The following is an 18,921-nucleotide window of genomic DNA, read 5'->3' as shown; positions in this document are numbered from 1 at the left end:
TCACACAGCATATGCATACCACAAATTGCACCCCAAAACACATTCTGCTACACCTCCTAAGTATGGAGATATAACATGTGTGAGACTTTTACACAGCCTGGCCACATACAGAGGCCAAACATGTAAGGAGCACCATCAGGTGTTCTAGGAGCATAAATTACACATATAATTTCTAGACTACCTCTTACATTTTTGCCACTTGTCTTTGTACTCCTCACCTGGTTGCCACCACACACGCTTGACACCATCTGAACCAAATAAGTTTCAGACATAGACATGGTTCCAGTAATCCATGTTCTTAGTCTGCTTGTCTTCAACAAACTGTTTGCAGGCTTTCTTGAGCATCATCTTTAGAAGAGGCTTCCTTTTGGGATGACAGCCATGCAGACCAATTTGATGCAGTGTGCGGCACATGATCTAAGCACTGATAGGCTGACCCCCATGGGCGGATCCAGAGTCTTGTCTCGGGAGGGGCACTGCCAGAAAATTTGTTTATTTTTGTGGGCAATTTATCGGGGAAACGCTGGTGTTGGGGCTTCAATCATCCCAGCACCATGGTTGTTACGGTGTTAGGATGATTGAAGCGCATTATTTTCTATAATTACATTGTAATATAAAATGAAATAGTTCAACTCACCATAATGCAGAATCAGTGGGAGCTCTGAGTGTGTCACTTGCCACGTCACCTGCCACACCTTGTGGATTGTCACTTGCCTGCCACCAGATGCAGATTGTCACTTGCCACGTCGCCTGCCACACCTTGCGGATTGCCACTTGCTACGTCACCTGCCACACCTTGTGAATTGTCACTTGCCACGTCACCTGCCACACCTTGCGGATTGCCACGTCACCTGCCACACCTTGTGAATTGTCACTTGCCACGTCACCTGCCACTCCTTGCGTATTGCCACTTGCCACATCACCTGCCACACATTGCGGATCATCACTTGCCACGTCACCTGCCACATTTTGTGGATTGTCACTTGCCTGTTGAGGTGTTTTGGTTGTCTCTTGCTGTGTCCCAGACTCTCAGACTGAGTCAGGCAGCAGAGAGATAATGTAATCTCTCTGCTGCCTGCCCACTGAGGGCGGAAGTTACTGCAAGGATGCAGGGCTGGCGGAGAAGTGTATACTGTATGTATTGTAACAGGGGCGGCGCCATTCCAGGCTGTGTCACACTGTCACGTCGGTCGGCTCTGAGAGACTCAAGTCCGACCTCAGACGTGACGCCGTGATTCACTCACTCACTGCAGTGTGAGTGTGACTGACCGTGACGTCACTCGTTGCTAACGCCAGGGCCGCCTGGCGTCTAGCAACGAGTGAAGAGCAGGGAAGAGGCTCCACCCACCTATCCTTCCTTCAGTGTCAGTGACCACCGCCGCTGCCGCCCGTACGTACCCCACGCGAGTCTCTCTCTCTGCGCCGCTGATCGGCACATGTGAGAGAGAGACTTGCCCTGTTGCCCCCCCCCCCCGGATCCGCCCCTGCTGACCCCCCACCCGTTCAACCTCTGCAGCAATGCTGGCAGCACTTATATGTCCAATTTCCAAAGACAACCTCTGAATATGATGCTGACATGTGCACTCAACTGCTTTGTTTGACCATGGCGAGGTCTGTTCTGAGTGGAACCTGTCCTGTTAAACCATTGTATGGTCTTGGCCACCGTGCTGCAGCTCAGTTTCAGGGTCTTGGCAATCTTCATGTAGAGCAACAGAGAGTTCTTTGACATGAGGTGCCATGTTGAACTTCCAGTGACCAGTATGACAGAGTGAGAGCGATAACACCAAATTTAACACACCTGCTCCCCATTCACACCTGAGACCTTGTAACACTAATGAGTCACATGACACCAGGGAGGGAAAATGGCTAATTGGGCCCAATTTGGACATTTTCACTTAGGGATGTACTCACTTTTGTTGCCAGCGGTTTAGACGTTAATGGCTGCGTGTTGAGTTATTTTGAGGGGACAGCAAATGTACACTGTTATACAAGCTGTACACTCACTACTTTACATTGTAGGAAAGTGTAATTTCTTCAGTGTTGACTCATGAAAAGATATAATAAAATATTTACAAAAATGTGAGGTGTATACCCACTTTTGTGAGATACTGTACATTTCAAATCTAATTTGACCTATTACACTTTTTTGAGGCACTGATGGGCACTGTAGTGGCATGGATGTGGCACGCATGAGCACTGATGTGGCATGGATGTGGCACAGATGAGTACTGATGTGACACGGATGTGGCACTGATGTAACATGGATGAGCACTGATGTGGCATAGATGTGGCACGGATGATCATGGATGTGGCACGGATGACCACTGATGTGGCATGGATGTGGCACGGATGACCACTGATGTGGCACTGATGATTATTGATGTGGCATGAATGACCACTGCTGTGGCATTGATTATCACTGATGTGGCACGGATGATCATTGGTGTGGCATGAATGACCACTGATGTGGCACGGATGATCACTGATGTAGCACAGATGACCACTGATGTGGCACAGATGACCACTGATGTGGCATGGATGATCATTGATGTGGCACAGATGAGCATGAATGAGCCATGGATGGGGATGGGTAAGCATGAATGAGCCATGGATGGGGATGGATGAGCCATGAATGGGGATGGATGGCGCATGGATGGAGCACGGATGGAGCATGGATGGGTGGATGAGCCATGGATGGAGCACTCATGGAGCATGTATGGATGAGACGTGGATATAGCACGCATGGAGAATGGATGGATGGATGAGACATGGATAGAGCACGCATGGAGCATGGATGGATGAGACATGGATGAAGCAAGCATGGATGGATGAGCCATGGATGGAGCATGGATGGATGGATGAGCAATGGATGGAGCACGCATGGAGCATGGATGGATGGATGAGACATGGATGGAGCATAGATGGATGAATGATCAATGGCTGGTCACAGATCAGCGCGGTGGGAACTTCACATCCAGCCCACAGCGCTGCTGCACCCGGCTCCCTCCCTCTCCTCACATGCTTTGCCGATCGGCATGTGGAGAGGAGAGGAGCCAAACCGGACAAGCTTTGGTTTGTTTACAAGTGATCACGCTGTCATTGGACGGCGTGATCACGTGGTAAAGGGCTGCTGTCATTGGCCCTTTGCCCCCATCCGTGACAGGTTATCTGACTGCGCTATAGCCGTCATTCAGCTCTGGCCCGGTCGGCAACTGGTTACGTGAATAACTTTGAATATATTGTTACAATGGCATCTGAAAATGAGTGGGATATATTAGCCAGCAAGTGAACATGTTGTCCCTGAACTTGATGTGTTGAAAGCAGAAAAAAAATGGGCAAATGTGAGGATTTGGATTACTTTGACAAGGGCCAAATTGGAATGGCTAGAGTTAGACAACTGGGTTAGAGCATCTCCAAAAATGTAGTTCTGGTAAGATGTTCGTTGTCTGCAGTGGTCAGGACCTACCAAAACTGATCCAAGGAAGGGAAACCTGTGAACAGGCATCAGGGTCATGGATGGCCAAAGCTCATAGATGCACCTGGAGAGCAAAGGCTCGAACGTGTAGTCTGATCCAACAGAAGAGCTTCTGTAGCTTAAATTGCTGAAAACTTTACTGCTAGTACTGATAGCATGATGTCAGAACGCTTGGTGCATTGCACTTTGTTGTGTATAGGGCTGCATAGCTGTGGACCAGTCAGGGTGCCCATGCCAACCAGTGTCCACAGACAAAAGCTCCTACAATTGACATGTGAGCATCTGCATTGGACCACGGAGCAATGGAAGAAGGTGGCCTGGTCTGACGAATTCAAGTATGGTTTGGGCATACCTCCCACGTCAGTGTCACGTGTCATTGTCCTGGTGCCCTAGGGCCTTCAAAAGTGTAATAGGTAGTCAACAAGTTAGATTTGTAATTTATGCTCCTAGAACACGTGATGGTGCTCCCTGCATGTAGGGCCTCTCTAAGTGGCTAGGCTGTGGAAAAGTCCCACACATGTGGTATCGTAATACTCAGGAGGAGTAGCAGAATGTATTTTGGGGTGTTATTTGTGGTATATACATGCCATGTGAGAGAAATAACCTATTATAATGACAATTTTGTGGGATAAAAAAAAAATTGCAAAGAATTGTGAGAAAAAATTAAACATCAAAAACCTCACCATGCATCTTGCTAAACACCTTGGAATGTCTACTTTCAAAAAAGGGGTCATTTGGGGGGTATTTGTACTTTCCTGGCTTGTTAGGGTCGCAAGAAATGAGATAGGCCACCAGTACATCAGGTGTGATCAATTTTTTATGATTTGCACCACAGCTTGTAGACTCTAATACCTTCACAAAGACCAAATAATATCCACTAATTTGGGTTATTTTTACCAAAGATATGTAGCAGTATAAATTGTGGCCAAAATTTATGAAGAAAAATTAATAATTTGTAAAATTTTATCACAGAAACAAAGAAAAATGCGTTTTTTTCAAAATTTTGTCTTTTTTCATTTATAGCGCAAAAAATAAAAAACCAAGAGGTGATCAAATACCACCAAAAGAAAGCTCTATTTGTATGAAAAAAAGGTCAAAAAGCTGAAAATTGGTCTGGGCAGGAGGGGGGTTTAAGTGCCCGTTGTCAAGTGGTTAAAGGATCTGCTCTTGACGGCTTAGTGCAGAGGCCACAGCATCTAGTAGAGGCCATGCCTCTACAGGTTATGGTGATTGATCACAATGTCATGCCTGATCAGTGTACCTGTATTATGACAGGAGCCCCAGGGTCTAAACAAGTTTAGCCTCTTTAATTTGACAGGTTCTGATCCTATCTGCTTCCAGGGCGTGCATTGTCCTGACTAGGTCAAAGTCATTGCCATTGTATTTAAAAACAGGAAGTCTTTCCTCCATGCTGTAATAAGGTGAGGGCTGTCACTCAGCACAAGGTGTAGTGGACGCGCCTGTCATACAGTGGGTTAGAGAGCACCGCTGCTTGTAAAAAGAGATTCTTTGCCTTCGTCACATGCCCCCAGCGTAAGCCAAAGCCAATCAGCGAGTTAGAAGCTGCCGCAGCCAATCACTTCGATTTCCATCCCAAAGCAGCCGTGGCTCATCCAATCAGATCGCTATTTGCCGGCAGCAGCAAGCGACGCAGTGTTATGTAGCGAGGGGTCCAGCTTGTGTCCGGGTGAGGAGCTTCAGAGCCGGCTATTCCCGGCGGAACCCGCGCTGCCCCGCTATGGAAACCTTCTGCAGCTATGACGGCACTGAGCGCTTCTGGGTAAGCTTCGTCCCCGGTTCGGCTCCCTTCCCCCGTCCCCTCCAAGGGTTGACATTTGGCCCTCCTCGCCAGTCATGGCTAGAACGCACTTTCACTTTTTCCACCTGTGTCGGAATGCCTGGAGCAGGTCTCCTGGTCTGTGGTGTGGGGAAGACTCCGAACCTGACTGTGTGAGGGGGACGGCCCTGTGGGCTCTGTGCTAGGACACGGACATCTGCCTGTGTTCTCCTGGTGCTCCTCAGTGCTCAGGACTTGTGTTCATGGGCAGCTTTTGTACTCCTCAATAAGTGTCTCCTATATATACTTGTGGGAGCATCTTCTAATATCTGGTGACAAGTGCAAACCAATAGCAGTTCACCCAGGAATCTCCTCTGAGCTTCCTTCCACTCTGGGCACTTATCAGTGTTCCCTGCTAGCTATACATTACAAAGCATCTCCCCCTATGTTATGGACAGGGGGAGGTGTTATGTAGACTTAAGAGGAACTGCAGTCTGCTCACATAATTTGTAATAAAAACATCTTTGCCATTCTGAAGCTTCCCTCCAACCACTTTGCATATTTTATATATAATGTGATATTTTTTATTTGGTTGAAAATGTATACTTTATTTTGCAAGAAAATATACAAAAAACAAATACTTCAACAGGGTACGTTCCACTCTGTACTGTGACGCAGCGCATAAATACACTGCATAACAATACAGTTCCAAGCATACAAATAAATTACGTTCATATATACAGTGATTCTGTACTTGCTAAATACGCTGCAGAAATCTCCCTCCACTGTCTGGCTGCAGCCATTTTAACTGTGAGCTGCTGCCTGTTCACTTCCTGGATTTACACAGAGGCACACCTCCCAGCTCTGCAGCTCTCATTGGCCCTCATGACTCATCCCCCTCCCTTCCTGGCAAACTCTCAGGAGAGTGAGAGCTGTGCATGATATCATAAGCCTAGGCTTTTTACCAGACAAGAAACAGGAAGTGGGCTGTATAAGGTATTTACTGGCAGAAAAAAAAATGTTTTCCTATCCAAAGTTAAAAAAACAAGGGCAGAAGATTTAATAGATGAAAAAATGACTGAAGTTCCGCTTTTAAATTGAACTTCAAATTCTAAAAAGAAAAAATGATGATGGACTTTGTAGGCACCACAATAACAACGTTAATAATAAAATGTCTTTATCTTTCTGATATCTTTATTACATGTTATTAAAAAAAAAAAAAAAAATTTAACTGCTAAAATGTTTTCTGTTCACAATGTAGTACATGTTGCCTGAATGGCACATAACCCACCACCTAATACACCAACATTGGTTCTTTGATGATTACATTCTATTTAATGTAATTGATAATGTTGCAACAGACCTGGTGTCGAGTGGTTGGAGGATGTGCAGTAGCTCAGCTCTACATGTTACATGTGAGAGCACGTCTTCAGGAGTTTAAGCATATATTCTACATGGATAGAAAACAAACAAATCTCACAAGCATCGGTATATAAAGAAATATGTATATAGTCTGATATAACACGCTGGTTATCCCAGGCCTAAACAAACGACTCAAGTGCAGAAAAGCACACCAAAGCTATGACGACACATGCAACATCAGTTTACTATTATCAATGTTTTTTGGGGAAAAAAAAAAAAAAAAAAAAAAAAAAAAAGTCTTTTATATACCAATGCTTGTGAGATAATTTTATTTTTTTTTATCGTACATAACAGGACACAGAGCCTCAGTATTCACTGATGGGTTATATAGGCACCACTAGGTGATGGATACTGGGAGTACCTCAGATTTTTCGCCAGTGTCTTAGGTGTTGGTCATGAGTAAAGATGGGCTGTGCTGAGCTCAGCTGGAATATCCTTCTGGGGCAAGCCACGCAACCGGATCCATTCAAAGTGCTTTTGTAGGCCTTATCGAATGGTACCCGGGCCTCGTGTCCGAAGAACCGAGGTTCTGCCTGTAATATTTTTCTTTTTAGAAAGCTGAACCCCGGTATCCAGTATTTGTTTTTTTCAGCCATATCCCTGGCATTGTGCTTTACAGGCCCAGAGCTAGGATCCCCCTTTTTTTTTTTTTTTTTTTTTTTTAAGGAGGCCCTAGTCCCTGAAGGTGTTTTCAAACGGAGCCCACCGTGATAGGTGAAGATTGGGTCTGTTACCACAGAACCCTGCAGCCTAATAAGGTAAGGGAGATTCCTAAGGAATTTTACTAGTGTTTTTTTTTTTTTTTTCTCCTTTTAAGTAATGTTGCTATGCCTAAAGTCGCCACCGGGGTCTGTCAAGAACATGTACCTTTTTGTATGCCTGTCATTTTCGTCTCTGTGATCATGCTGCATGCTCCTCTGAGCCCATGCCCAGGTAGGATGTGGGATGGGGTTTTTTTTCTCCCAAAGAATGTTTCCCCACAGCTCGTTTTAAACTAAAGGGCCATAGGGCAGTCAGCGGTACCCGCACCACCTCCTGCCGCTGCCATTTTGGTAGTTTTTCATCCACCTACCCTCCGCTCTCCTCCGCACCAGCCTCCCCTCCATGGCGATCCGATCAGGATCGGCACCCTTGGCTCGAGCGGGAAAGCAGGGCTTGTTTAAAAAAGGACAAGGGGAGGGGCGGTATGGGTGCTTGGGGGGAAAAAGGGGTGGAGCGTTAGTGCGGCATCTGGCATGGGTTGACGCCCACAACGAGGGCTAAACGAGGCTATAAGATACACTCTTTTTTTGCAAGTGCACAGCTCAAGGAGGGACACAGAGCGGATGGAGGGCATGTGAGTGTGGCAGACACAGGCATCCCCAGGCAACATTTACTTAGCACCAGCCTGGGCCTTTAATAGCTGCGGTAGTTGCTTGACTATTTGCTCAGCAGTACGTGCATTTCTTATTGTACCTCAGCATTTGTGCTTGGCACTATGGGCAGAAGAGTTATAGGTACCTCAAGAAATAGGGGCTCAAGGGGATATCTCTCAGGCTCTGAGGACCCCCCTCTGCAGCACCATCTCCCCTTGAAGGACCTAGGGAGGCTGGTCAGGATGAGCCGTCAGGGGCTACATCTGCTGCTGGCATCTCAGCCCCTGTATACATTACTCAGGAGGTTTTTTCCTCAACCATAAATGGATTAGAGGAAAGATTGATGGCCGTGATTACATCTTCACTAGGGGAAGAAAACGCATTAGATCCCCTTCTACCCAGGACCCTCAAACAGAGGAACTCTGGGAAAGGGGAGATCATTTCCCCCCTGGAGATAGGGATGAGGATGACTCCTCTTCCGGGGAATCTAGTGGGGAAGGTCCCTCTTCGACTTCACAGGCTGAAAAATTGCTGGTGCAATCTCTTGCTGAAAGGGTCCGCTCCACATTTAAGTTACCCGTAACAGCCGATTGAAAAACCCACATCTAGTTTGGGTTCACTTAAGCCTCCTCAAGCTGCACATACTTTTCCTGTTCATTTCCTGCTGAAAAAGCTTATTTATTCTGAGTGGGATCACCCAGATAAACATTTTTTCCCTCCTAAAAAGTTTTCAAATCTTTATCCTATGGAGGAAAAGTTCACAAAGATGTGGGGTATTCCGTCAATTGACGCCGCTATCTCCTCTGTGAACAAAAATTTGACTTGTCCGGTTGACAACACTCAAATACTTAAAGAACAAGTTTCCTCAAAGAGTGGGACTTTGAATGGACGCAAGGCAGTAGTAGTAGTAAAAAATTACAAAATTTGTTATCTATCAATTGCAAACATGAAATGCATAACACTGATGATAAAAACATGTATAAGGGGAAAACCAGCTGGTGGCAAACGTTCCTGCAGTGGTGACAATTGGGGTATGCCAATCCTTAAGAGATCACTTGAAACAGGTGCTCAAGGTTTTCCCTGAACAGCAGGCCCAAGAATTGCCAGCAGGCTTGTGTTTTGCGGTTGATGCAATCAGAGATTCTATCCCTCAGACCTTTCATTTTACGCTTGGGCTGGTTCATATGCGTAGAGTCTTGTGGCTGAAAAATTGGTCAGCCGAAACTCCATGCAAAAAGCTCCTGGCGGGGTTCCCTTTTTCGCGAGGTAAGGCTGTTTGGGGGATGACTTGGACAAATATATACAAAAGATATCTAGTGGGAAAAGTACCCTTTTACCAGTTAAGAAACGGCGTAAACGTCCTTCATTTAAAAGGACTCTTTATCCAGTGCCTGGGGCATCAGCCTCCAGGCAGTCGCGATTGCCTCCACTGTCAGGTTCAGGAGGTGAAACTCAGGGTCAACCCCAAGGACAAAAGAAATCCAGGGGGAGGAAATCTACTTGACAGAACACTAAAGCCTCTTTATCAAGGGGCTCCCCCGCTCGTTCGAGTTGGGGGAAGACTGCTACAGTTCTCAAAGGTCTGGCAGGAGGGTTTTTAGGACAGATGGTTGATCTCCACAATAACTCTAGGATACAAACTAGAGTTCTGAGAATTCCCGTCTCCTCGTTTCTTTAGATCAAATGTCCCCAAAGACCTAGAGAAAAAGAAGTCTCTTTTCCAAGCGTTGGATTGACTTCTGTCGCAAAAAGTAATCATGCAAGAGCAGGGGTTGGGCTTTTATTCAAACCTTTTCACGTCCCCAAAGCCAAATGGGGATGTCAGACCCATCCTGGATCTCAAGGCTCTAAATGGGTTCCTAAAGATTCTATCTTTTCGCATGGAATCAATCCGATCAGTAGTCTCCATCCTACAATGAGGAGAACTTCTGGCATCAATAGACATCAAAGATGTTTGCCTGCCTGTACCTATTTTCACCGCTCATCAGAAATATCTGCGTTTCGAAGTGGAAAAAATGTAATTTCCAGTTTGTAGCTTTTGCCTTTCGGTCTAGCTACTGCACCTCGGGTGTTCACAAAGGTTCTGGCTCCTCCTCTGGCCAGATTAAGGGCCCAGGGTATAACGGTTATAGCATACCTAGACGACCTGCTCTTAATAGACAGGTCGGTAGCCCGTTTAGACCAAGGCTTGGTCACCACAGTCAACTACCTGGAATACCTAGGTTGGGTTCTCAACCTAGAGAAGTCTTCTTTAAAACCAGTAAGAAGACTAGAGTACTTGGGTCTAATCATAGCTACAACCCAAAAAGGGTGTTTTTACCCTAGACAAAGATCAGTGCAATAAAGGAGCTTGTTCAGCTAGTCAGGGCAAAGAAGAGTCCTTCTATTCGCCTTTTGTATGAGATTGTTGGGAAAGATGGTGGCTTAGTTCGAAGCGGTTCCCTATGCTTAATTTCATTCAAGACTGTTGCAAAACAGTATCCTATCTGCCTGGAACAAGAAAGTCCAGGCGCTAGATTTTCCAATGCGCTTGTCTCCAATAGTGCAACGGAGACCTTACCCATCAATATTCTGGAGATTTGTGCGGCGTACCTGGCCCTAAAAACCTGGACATTCAGGTTGCAGGGCTGTCCTGTCAGGGTCCAATCCGACAATGCCACAGCAGTGGCTTATATCAATCACCAAGGGGGCACCAGGAGTCGTGCAGCCCAAAAAGAGGTAAACCAGATCCTAATCTGGGCAGAAAAGCATGTGCCGTCCATATCGACAATCTTCATTCCAGGGGTAGAGAACTGGCAGGCGGACTACTTAAAGTGGATGTAAACCCGAATTATTATTTTTTTTTTTTTTTTTATATCATACTGTAGAGTATAAGATTTGCTATCATTCGAGCCCAGTCTTGCCACACAGACTTAATCCATCTCTGAGCAATCCCCTTTTATTGTTCAGTGAGACAATTCTTGACAAACTGAGAAAAACTTTGTCAAATACTCCCCCTTGCTGTGAGTGACAGGTGATTTACATATCTCGTGCACTAGCCTAAGAGACATGCAGTATTTTTAAATTCCCTCCCCCACTCCTTTCTTCAGCAGCTCTGCGAGGATTGGCTGTTCCACACCTCACCATGATTTGGCATGCTGAAGTCATGTGGTTACTTTCCTATCTTTTCACTGGATGTTAGAGATCATAGCAGAAGTTCAGCGTTAGAAATACACAGAGAAAATGCATATTGACAAGGGGAGTGTAGAGGTGGGTGGGGAGTCTATGACCTCACGACTCCACCCACCGAGCTCCAGACAACAGACCCACCCACAGAATATGCAGTTTTTCGGGTCTCATAACAGACAGCGGGGAGACATTTGACAGGTAAGGATACATGCAGGAGGCATGTATATCCCTATAGATAACCCCTATGGCAGTAGTTTAGAAAGGTTGACATTGGGTTTACATCCACTTAAAGTCCCCAGCAGTTGTTCCCAGGGGAATGGTCTCTTCACACTGACATCTTCCTGGCCATATGTCAAAGATGGGGGATCCTGGATTTAAATCTGTTTGCGTCCAGGTTCAACAACAAGATCGACAACTTTGTGTCAAGAATAAGGGATCCACTTGCATGCGGGACGGATGCGTTGGTGACTCCATGGCATCAGTTCTCACTGATTTATGCATTCCCTCCTATTCTGCTGCAACCACGACTTCTTTGCAGTATCAAGCGGGAAAAGAAGTCTGTGCTTCCTAGTGGCCCCAGAGTGGCCTATAACATCTTGGTATGCAGAAATAGTGAAGATGGCGGTAGGGTCCCCATGGACCCTACCACCACGTCCAGACCTGCTATCGCAGGGACCAGTGTTCCACCCTGCCTTACATACGCTAAATTTAGCGGTTTGGCTATTGAAACCCACATTCTGAAGAGTCGTGGGCTTTCAGGCCCAGTAATTTCTACCTTGATTAATGCAAGGAAGCCAGCTTCCAGAGTCATTTATTATAGAATCTGGAAGGCATAGGTCTCCTGGTGTGAATCCAGGGGTTGGCATCCCAGAAAGTATGTCATGGGGAGAATCCTTGCTTTTCTGCAAATGGGGTTAGGAATGAAGCTGCCCTTGAGTACTATCAAGGGCCAGGTCTCGGCCTTGTCAGTATTGTTTCAACGTCCATTTGCTTCACATTATTTGGCCCGAAGCTTTATACAGGGGGTAACGCGGATTAATCCACCAGTTAGGGCTCCCCTGAACTCCTGGGACTTGAATTTTTAGTTCTGTCGGCATTATAGAAACAGCCTTTTGAGCCGATAGGACATATTACTTTGGTGCTTTTGACAAGGAAGCTAATTTTTCTGGTAGCCATTTCTTGTGCGAGAAGGGTATCAGAATTGGCGGCTCTTTCTTGTAAAGAGCCATATTTAATTGCTCATAAGGATAGAGTAGTATTGCGTCCTTATCTTAGTTTTCTTCCGAAGGTGGTTTCAAGTTTTCACCGAAACCAGGATATTGTTCTGCCTTCATTCTTTCCAGATCCCTGCTCTAAGGAAGAAAAGTCACTACATTCTCTGGATGTAGTGAGAGCAGTCAAAGCCTATTTGGAAGCGACTGCTCAGGTTCGCAAAATGGATGTTTTGTTTGTGTTGCCTGAAGGTCCTAGGATAGGACAGACAGCGTCGAAATCCACCAATGCTAAATGGATTTGGCAGGTCATTTTTCAAGCTTATGGTTTAAAGGGGAAAGATCCACCTTTTCAAATCAAAGCGCACTCCACCAGGGCTGTTAGTGCTTCATGGGCAGTGCATCACCAGGCCTCCATGGCTCAGATCTGTAAGGCCGCAACTTGGTTTTCAGTCCATACATTCACCAGATTCTATCAGGTGGATGTGAAAAGGCATGAGGATGTCGCCTTCGGGCGCAGTGTGCTGCAGGCCGCAATACAGGGTCTTCAGGTCTGATTGCTCCCTACTTTTGTTTGTGTCCCCTCCCCTCAGGTAGCATTGCTCTGGGACATTCCATCAGTGAATACTGAGGCTCTGTGTCCTGTGATGTACGATAAAGAAAATAGGATTTTTTTATAACAGCCTACCTGTAAAATCTTTTGAGTACATAACAGGACACAGAGCTCCCACCCCTCTTTTTTGGGGATATGTATTACACACGTATTACTTTGCTACAAAACTGAGGTACTCCCAGTTAGGGGAGGGGTTATATAGGGGGCTAAACTTCCTGTCTAGGGTGTGCCAGTGTCCATCACCTAGTGGTGCCTATATAACCCATCAGTGAATACTGAGGCTCTGTGTCCTGTGATGTACTCCAAGAAAAGGATTTTGCAGGTAAGCTGTTATAAAAAAATCCTGTTTTTCGTTTTCTATCCATGTAGAATATATGCCTAACCTCCTGAAGAAGCGTTCTCACATGTAACATGTAGAGCTGAGCTACTGCACACCTCCAACTATTTGACACCAAGTCTGTTGCAGCATTTTTTTTTTTTTTTTTGGGGGGGGTAGCGGATACCTAGTCTTGACAGGTACCCACTACCGCTTCTGCTCAGATAACCTAGGTGATATGAGTGGAAGTTTTCTCCCTCTCCCCCCCCCCCCCCCCCCCCAGCTTTCTGGGACACATCACCAGGCTCCAGAAGGCTGCAGGACCCTTCACAAAGTGCAGCAGGAAACTGGCTGTGAAGCCCAAAGGAGTCACAGCCACTTAACCACAGTTAAAGCAGTAGTTAACCGCGGCATTTATATTTAAAAAAAAAAATCCCCTGCAAGGCAATGACATAATGTGCTAGTATGCATTGCATACTAGCACATTATGAAATACTTACCTTTTAGAATGAAGCCCTCCAGCTGTGCGCTGTCACCGCTGACAGGGCTTCTATCTTCATCTGGTCTTCCTTCCAGGTTTGCAGGCTCTGCCAGCTTGAATAGCCAAGCCGCGATGGCGCCGTGCACGGGAGTAATGGCCGCGGCACAGCACTCTAAAGGAAAGGCATGGGTATGCTGTTCCTTTAGAGCGCATGCAGCGGTGATGTAGCGGTGAAGGCTGCCAAAAGAACGAATATCTCCTTAACCACTTGCCACCCGCCCATTGCGGCTCTCGTTCTGGGTTTACGTCATATGACGGCCTCCCAGAACGACTGCTCTCGCGTGCCCCTGTGTGGCTAGGACACGGAGCAACCCCGATCTGTTTAACCGCTTCAGCTCCGGAAGATTATACCCCCTTCCTGACCAGAGCACTTTTTGCGATTCGGCACTGCGTCGCTTTAACTGACAATTGCGCGGTTGTGCGACGTGGCTCTCAAACAATATTGACGTCCTTTTTCTTTTCCCTACAAATAGAGCTTTCTTTTGGTGGTATTTGATCACCTCTGCGATTTTTTTTTTTTTTTTTTTTTTTTTTTTTTTTTTTGCGCTATAAACAAAATAAGAGTGACAATTTTGAAAGAAACGCATTATTTTTTACATTTTCCTCAGTTTAGACCGATATGTATTCTTCTACATATTTTTGTTAAAAAAAATCGCAATAAGCGTTTGGTTTGTGCAAAATTTATAGCGTTTACAAAATAGGGGATAGTTTTTATGGTTATATATATATATATATATATATATATAATATTTCTAGTAATGGCGGTGATCAGCGCTTTTTATTGTGACTGCGATGTTATGGCAGACATGTCGGATATTTTTGACACATTTTTGGGACCATTGTCATTTATACAGCGATCAGTGTGATTAAAAAATGCACTGATTTACTGTGTAAATGACACTGGCAGTGAAGGGGTTAACCACTAGGGGGCGGGGAGGGGTTAAGTATGTCCTAGGGGGGTGATTCTAACTGTAGGGATGGGCTGTGTGTGTCACTACGCTGATCACTGCTCCCGATGACAGGGAGCTGTGATCAGTGACACTTGTCACTAGGCAGAACGGGGCGATGCTGTTTACATCAGCATCTCCCCGTTCGTCCTCTCCGTGAGGCGATCGCGGGTATGCCCGCGGCGATTGAGTCCGCGGGACCCTCGACCTGACTCGCGGAGCTCCCGGCCGGCGTGCACGCAATGGCATGGCGGGGAATTCAAATGGACGTACCTGTAAGTCCATTTGTCCAGCCGTGCCATTCTGCCGACGTACATCGGCGTGTGCCGGTCGGGAAGTGGTTAACCGTGTGATCGGCTGTGTCTAATCACAGCCGGTCACATGTAAACACAGAGATGCCGATAATCAGGGCTCATCGCCTCACACTGACAGAGTGTGAGGAGAGGACAGCCGATCAGCGGCATTTCCTCACAGGGGACAGCTACGTATGTAATCGGGGCACTTAAATCAGAAAGGAATGTGGGACTTTGAATGAGGCAATTGACTTGTGGAGGTAGAGTGGTTAGTAAACATTATTTGTGACAATAGTATGAAATAAGTAAAGTATTTTCATATATACATGCACACATGGCATGAACATAATGGATACATATATTTCAGCTTGGCAGCACATGAGAAGTAACGAATATTGATAAAATGGTATAAATACATGTAGTGTGTGTGATATGTACACGTGTCATAGAAACGGCATTTGGCAATAAGATGAATAATATCAATCTTGAGCATGATTAATTGTGGATATAATACAAGTTATTTCCTATTAACAGGCATTGGTACACCACATGCAACAGAGCTGCTGTAAAAACAAAAAAAGATGCACATTAATAGTTACATAGTACTCAATTAATTTTGACAGTATTAAAGGTGTATATATGGGCCAGTAAATAGGTCATGAGCCAGGCTTGACTGAGCACCCCATGGAAACCTGATGCATTTCATGGCTATGTGCCATTCATCAGGAGTTGGGTACAGAAACTGTAAATACAAATGGATATGTAGTATTGGTTAATATATTCTACTCGTAAGGGGAGAAAAAAACCTCATTGGGAGAAAGGGATCTACACTCGCAGGTCGGCTAAAGCACTGTGCTTGGCTAGCATCAAGGAAGATGGGATCCCAAAATGGTTGTCTGTTATCCTAGATTGTAAGCTCTAACGAGCAGGGCCCTCTGATTCCTCCTGTATTGTATTGTACTTGTATTGTCTGCCCTAATGTTGTAAAGCGCTGCGTAAACTGTCGGCGCTATATAAATCCTGTATAATAATAATATAATAATAAAGCTAAGGCAAGGAACCCCTTCCCGGCCAAGAAAACATCCACATAGCATACTCGATCGCCACAACACATTCCACATGTGTGGGGATGATTGCACATATAGTGTTCTTTTGTGGTCCTTCTTAGACCTGATAAGGCTCTGGAGCAGTGTTCCTTGTACCGGCCAATATCCCTCCTTAATGTGTATGCAAACATTTTTGGCTAAGGTCCTGGCCGGTCAATTGAACACTGATCACTGCTTTGGTGCATGTGGATCAATCTGGATTTATGCCGGGTAGGGGAACTGATATTAATATCTGATGCCTCCTTATACATCTTTTGGGCGGACGGGGATGATTCAGGGGTGGTGGCCTCCTTAGATGCTGAAAAGGCTTTTGATTCAGTGAAGTGGTGCTACCCCTGGGCCGTCCTATGTAAATTTTGGATTTGGCCTTTGGTTTATTAAGTGGGTCCAATTGCTTTACCACAATCCTATGGCCCGAATACGCACTAATAACTCGTTGTCCTCTCCTTTTCCCCTCACTCAGGGCACTAGACAGGGCTGCTTGCTCTCCCTGGGCCTGTTTGCACTGGCAATGGAACCCCTGGCAGCGCGCATTAGGCCTGCTCCCTCGGTTGAGGGCATACAGGTGGAGGTGATTGAAGACAGAATATCCCTATATGTAGATGACACTCTCCTGTTCCTGAAAGACATCTCCTCTTTCCCTCCAGCCCTTCAAATCATTGATTGTGTTTTGGATCCTTTTCTGGCATCAAGGTTAACTGGGAAAAGTTGCTCCTATTCCTGTTATACACCTCGGACCCCCACACCCAGATTAGTACTCCGTTGACCTGGACTACTGAATGTAAATATTTAGGGGTAGCGATAAGAGCCCTCTTGTCCTCATATTTTGAGCTGAACCTCTTGCCGTTGCTTAGGACCTTCTCTCAAAAATGTATGGCCTGGAGGTCTCTCCTTCTTACTCCAGTGGGTAGAGTGAACCTTGCTAAGATGGTATATTTATCTAAGTTCCTTTTCTCTTCCGTAATTCCCCTCTCTGGGAATTATATCATCCTTTGTGTGGAATGGGAGGCCTCCATGTCTGGCCATCTCTACTTTACAGCTCCCTCTCGCTCAGGGGGGCCTGTCCCTTCCTAACTTTCAGGCTTGCTTCTGGGCGGCGGTCCTGTAACGGTGAGATGAGGGTTCTCCCAACCTAAAGGTAACCCAGCGGTTACTCTGGAGGCGGCCATCATGGGGTCACACTCCACCCTTAGCAACTTGGTTTTCAGGGGACCAAAATCCCACCCCGGAATTACAGATCTGATGCGTACCACTATTTCAGTATGGCACAGGGCGAGGGCCCATTATAGCTCTCTGGAGACGTTCTCCCTACATACCCCCCTTTTGGGGTAATCCAAATCTCCCACATCTGAATAAAGTTCCTGGAATAGTGAATCTTTAAACATGTTTCAGGTGGCAAATCCTTCCCTGACCTTAAAGATGTGTATACATTATCGAGGTGGATGTTGTTCTGCTGCTACTACCAACTTCACCACGCATTTCGGAAGCAGTTCTCACCCTCTCTTGCCCTAGAATCAGACCCTGTTGAATGATTGCTTATTGCGAAGGTAATAGACAAACCTTTAGGGCTGCAACTAACGATTATTGTCATAATCGATTAGTTGGCCGATTATTGTTTCGATTAATCGGTTAATAACCTTAAAAAAAAGTGTGGTGCATAATTTAGTTAATATGTAAAGTTTTAAAAAAAGGCAATTTATTCTTAAATATCTCTATGCAGTGGTGAATATAAGTAACCAACTATATGGTTAGGGAGCAAAATATCTAATCCACTCTGAGAATAACAGACAGAAGAGATATTCTGTATATACTATTAGAGGAGAGATATACTGTATATACTATTAGAGGAGAGATATACTATTAGAGGAGAGATATACTGTATATACTATTAGAGGAGAGATATACTGTATATACTATTAAAGGGTGAATCTGGTAAATATCATCAGACTCAGAGATCTATTTTTTATTTAAAAAAACAAACAATGTCTTCCCCGACAAATGACAAAAAATGTCATTTTAAGAACGTTCGATCGATTTTCTAATTGTTAGTAGGGTCAAAATCGAATTGTCAAAGGATCTGCGGGAAAAGGTAGTTGAACTGTAAAAAAAAAAACAGGAAAGGGATATAAAAAGATATCCAAGGAATTGAGAATGCCAATCAGCAGTGTTCAAACTCTAATCAAGAAGTGGAAAATGAGGGGTTCTGTTGAAACCAAACCATGGTCAGGTAGACCAACTAAATGTATTTATTTAATTTATTTACAGTAGAGATTATTTGCTCTATTTGTACTATAAAGAGCTCATTTTAGTTCTTTTTTTAACCCCATTATGTTACTGGCCGATTAATCGATTATGAAAATAGTAATCGATTAATTTCATAATCGATTAGTTGTCGATTAATCGATTAGTTGTTTCAGCCCTACAAACCTTTGTCTTCCCTGTACTTCTGCCTATCCATAACCCCTACTAATAAATTAGAAAACACCTTTGACAAGTGGAGCGTAGACATCCCTGGCTTGACGGAGAAGGATTGGGATGGCTGTTTGTCCTCTTTTTTTTTTTTTTTTTTTTTTTTGACTAATATGATTTCAGCCAGAGACCGTTTCCTACAAGTTAAGTTCTTGCACAGGGCCTAATTCACCCCAAAAAGATTGACAATTATGAACCCTGGTGCCCTGTCCCTGATGTGGTATGCAG

At 45.2% G+C, this 18,921-nt stretch overlaps 1 protein-coding gene across 2 annotated transcripts in view; it reads left to right on the top strand.

The window, feature by feature from the left end:
- Nucleotides 1-4,903: 4,903 nt before the first annotated feature.
- The window catches only part of LOC141101798 (multidrug resistance-associated protein 1-like), a 716,249-nt gene continuing 702,231 nt past the window's right edge, over nt 4,904-18,921 (top strand). The window contains exon 1 of one of the 2 annotated variants that reach the window (XM_073591133.1): nt 4,904-5,255. In XM_073591133.1, coding sequence (XP_073447234.1) covers nt 5,214-5,255 — 42 coding nt within the window. In that variant the 5' untranslated portion in view covers nt 4,904-5,213. The remainder of the gene's footprint in view (nt 5,256-18,921) is intronic. The other variant, XM_073591135.1, reaches the window with a different exon arrangement.

This window comes from Aquarana catesbeiana, linkage group LG06 (assembly GCF_042186555.1).
Source record: "Aquarana catesbeiana isolate 2022-GZ linkage group LG06, ASM4218655v1, whole genome shotgun sequence".
Taxonomy (NCBI): Eukaryota; Metazoa; Chordata; class Amphibia; order Anura; family Ranidae; genus Aquarana; species Aquarana catesbeiana.
Note: the sequence above shows the minus strand (reverse complement) of the source record. Positions and strands in the feature narration are given on the sequence as shown.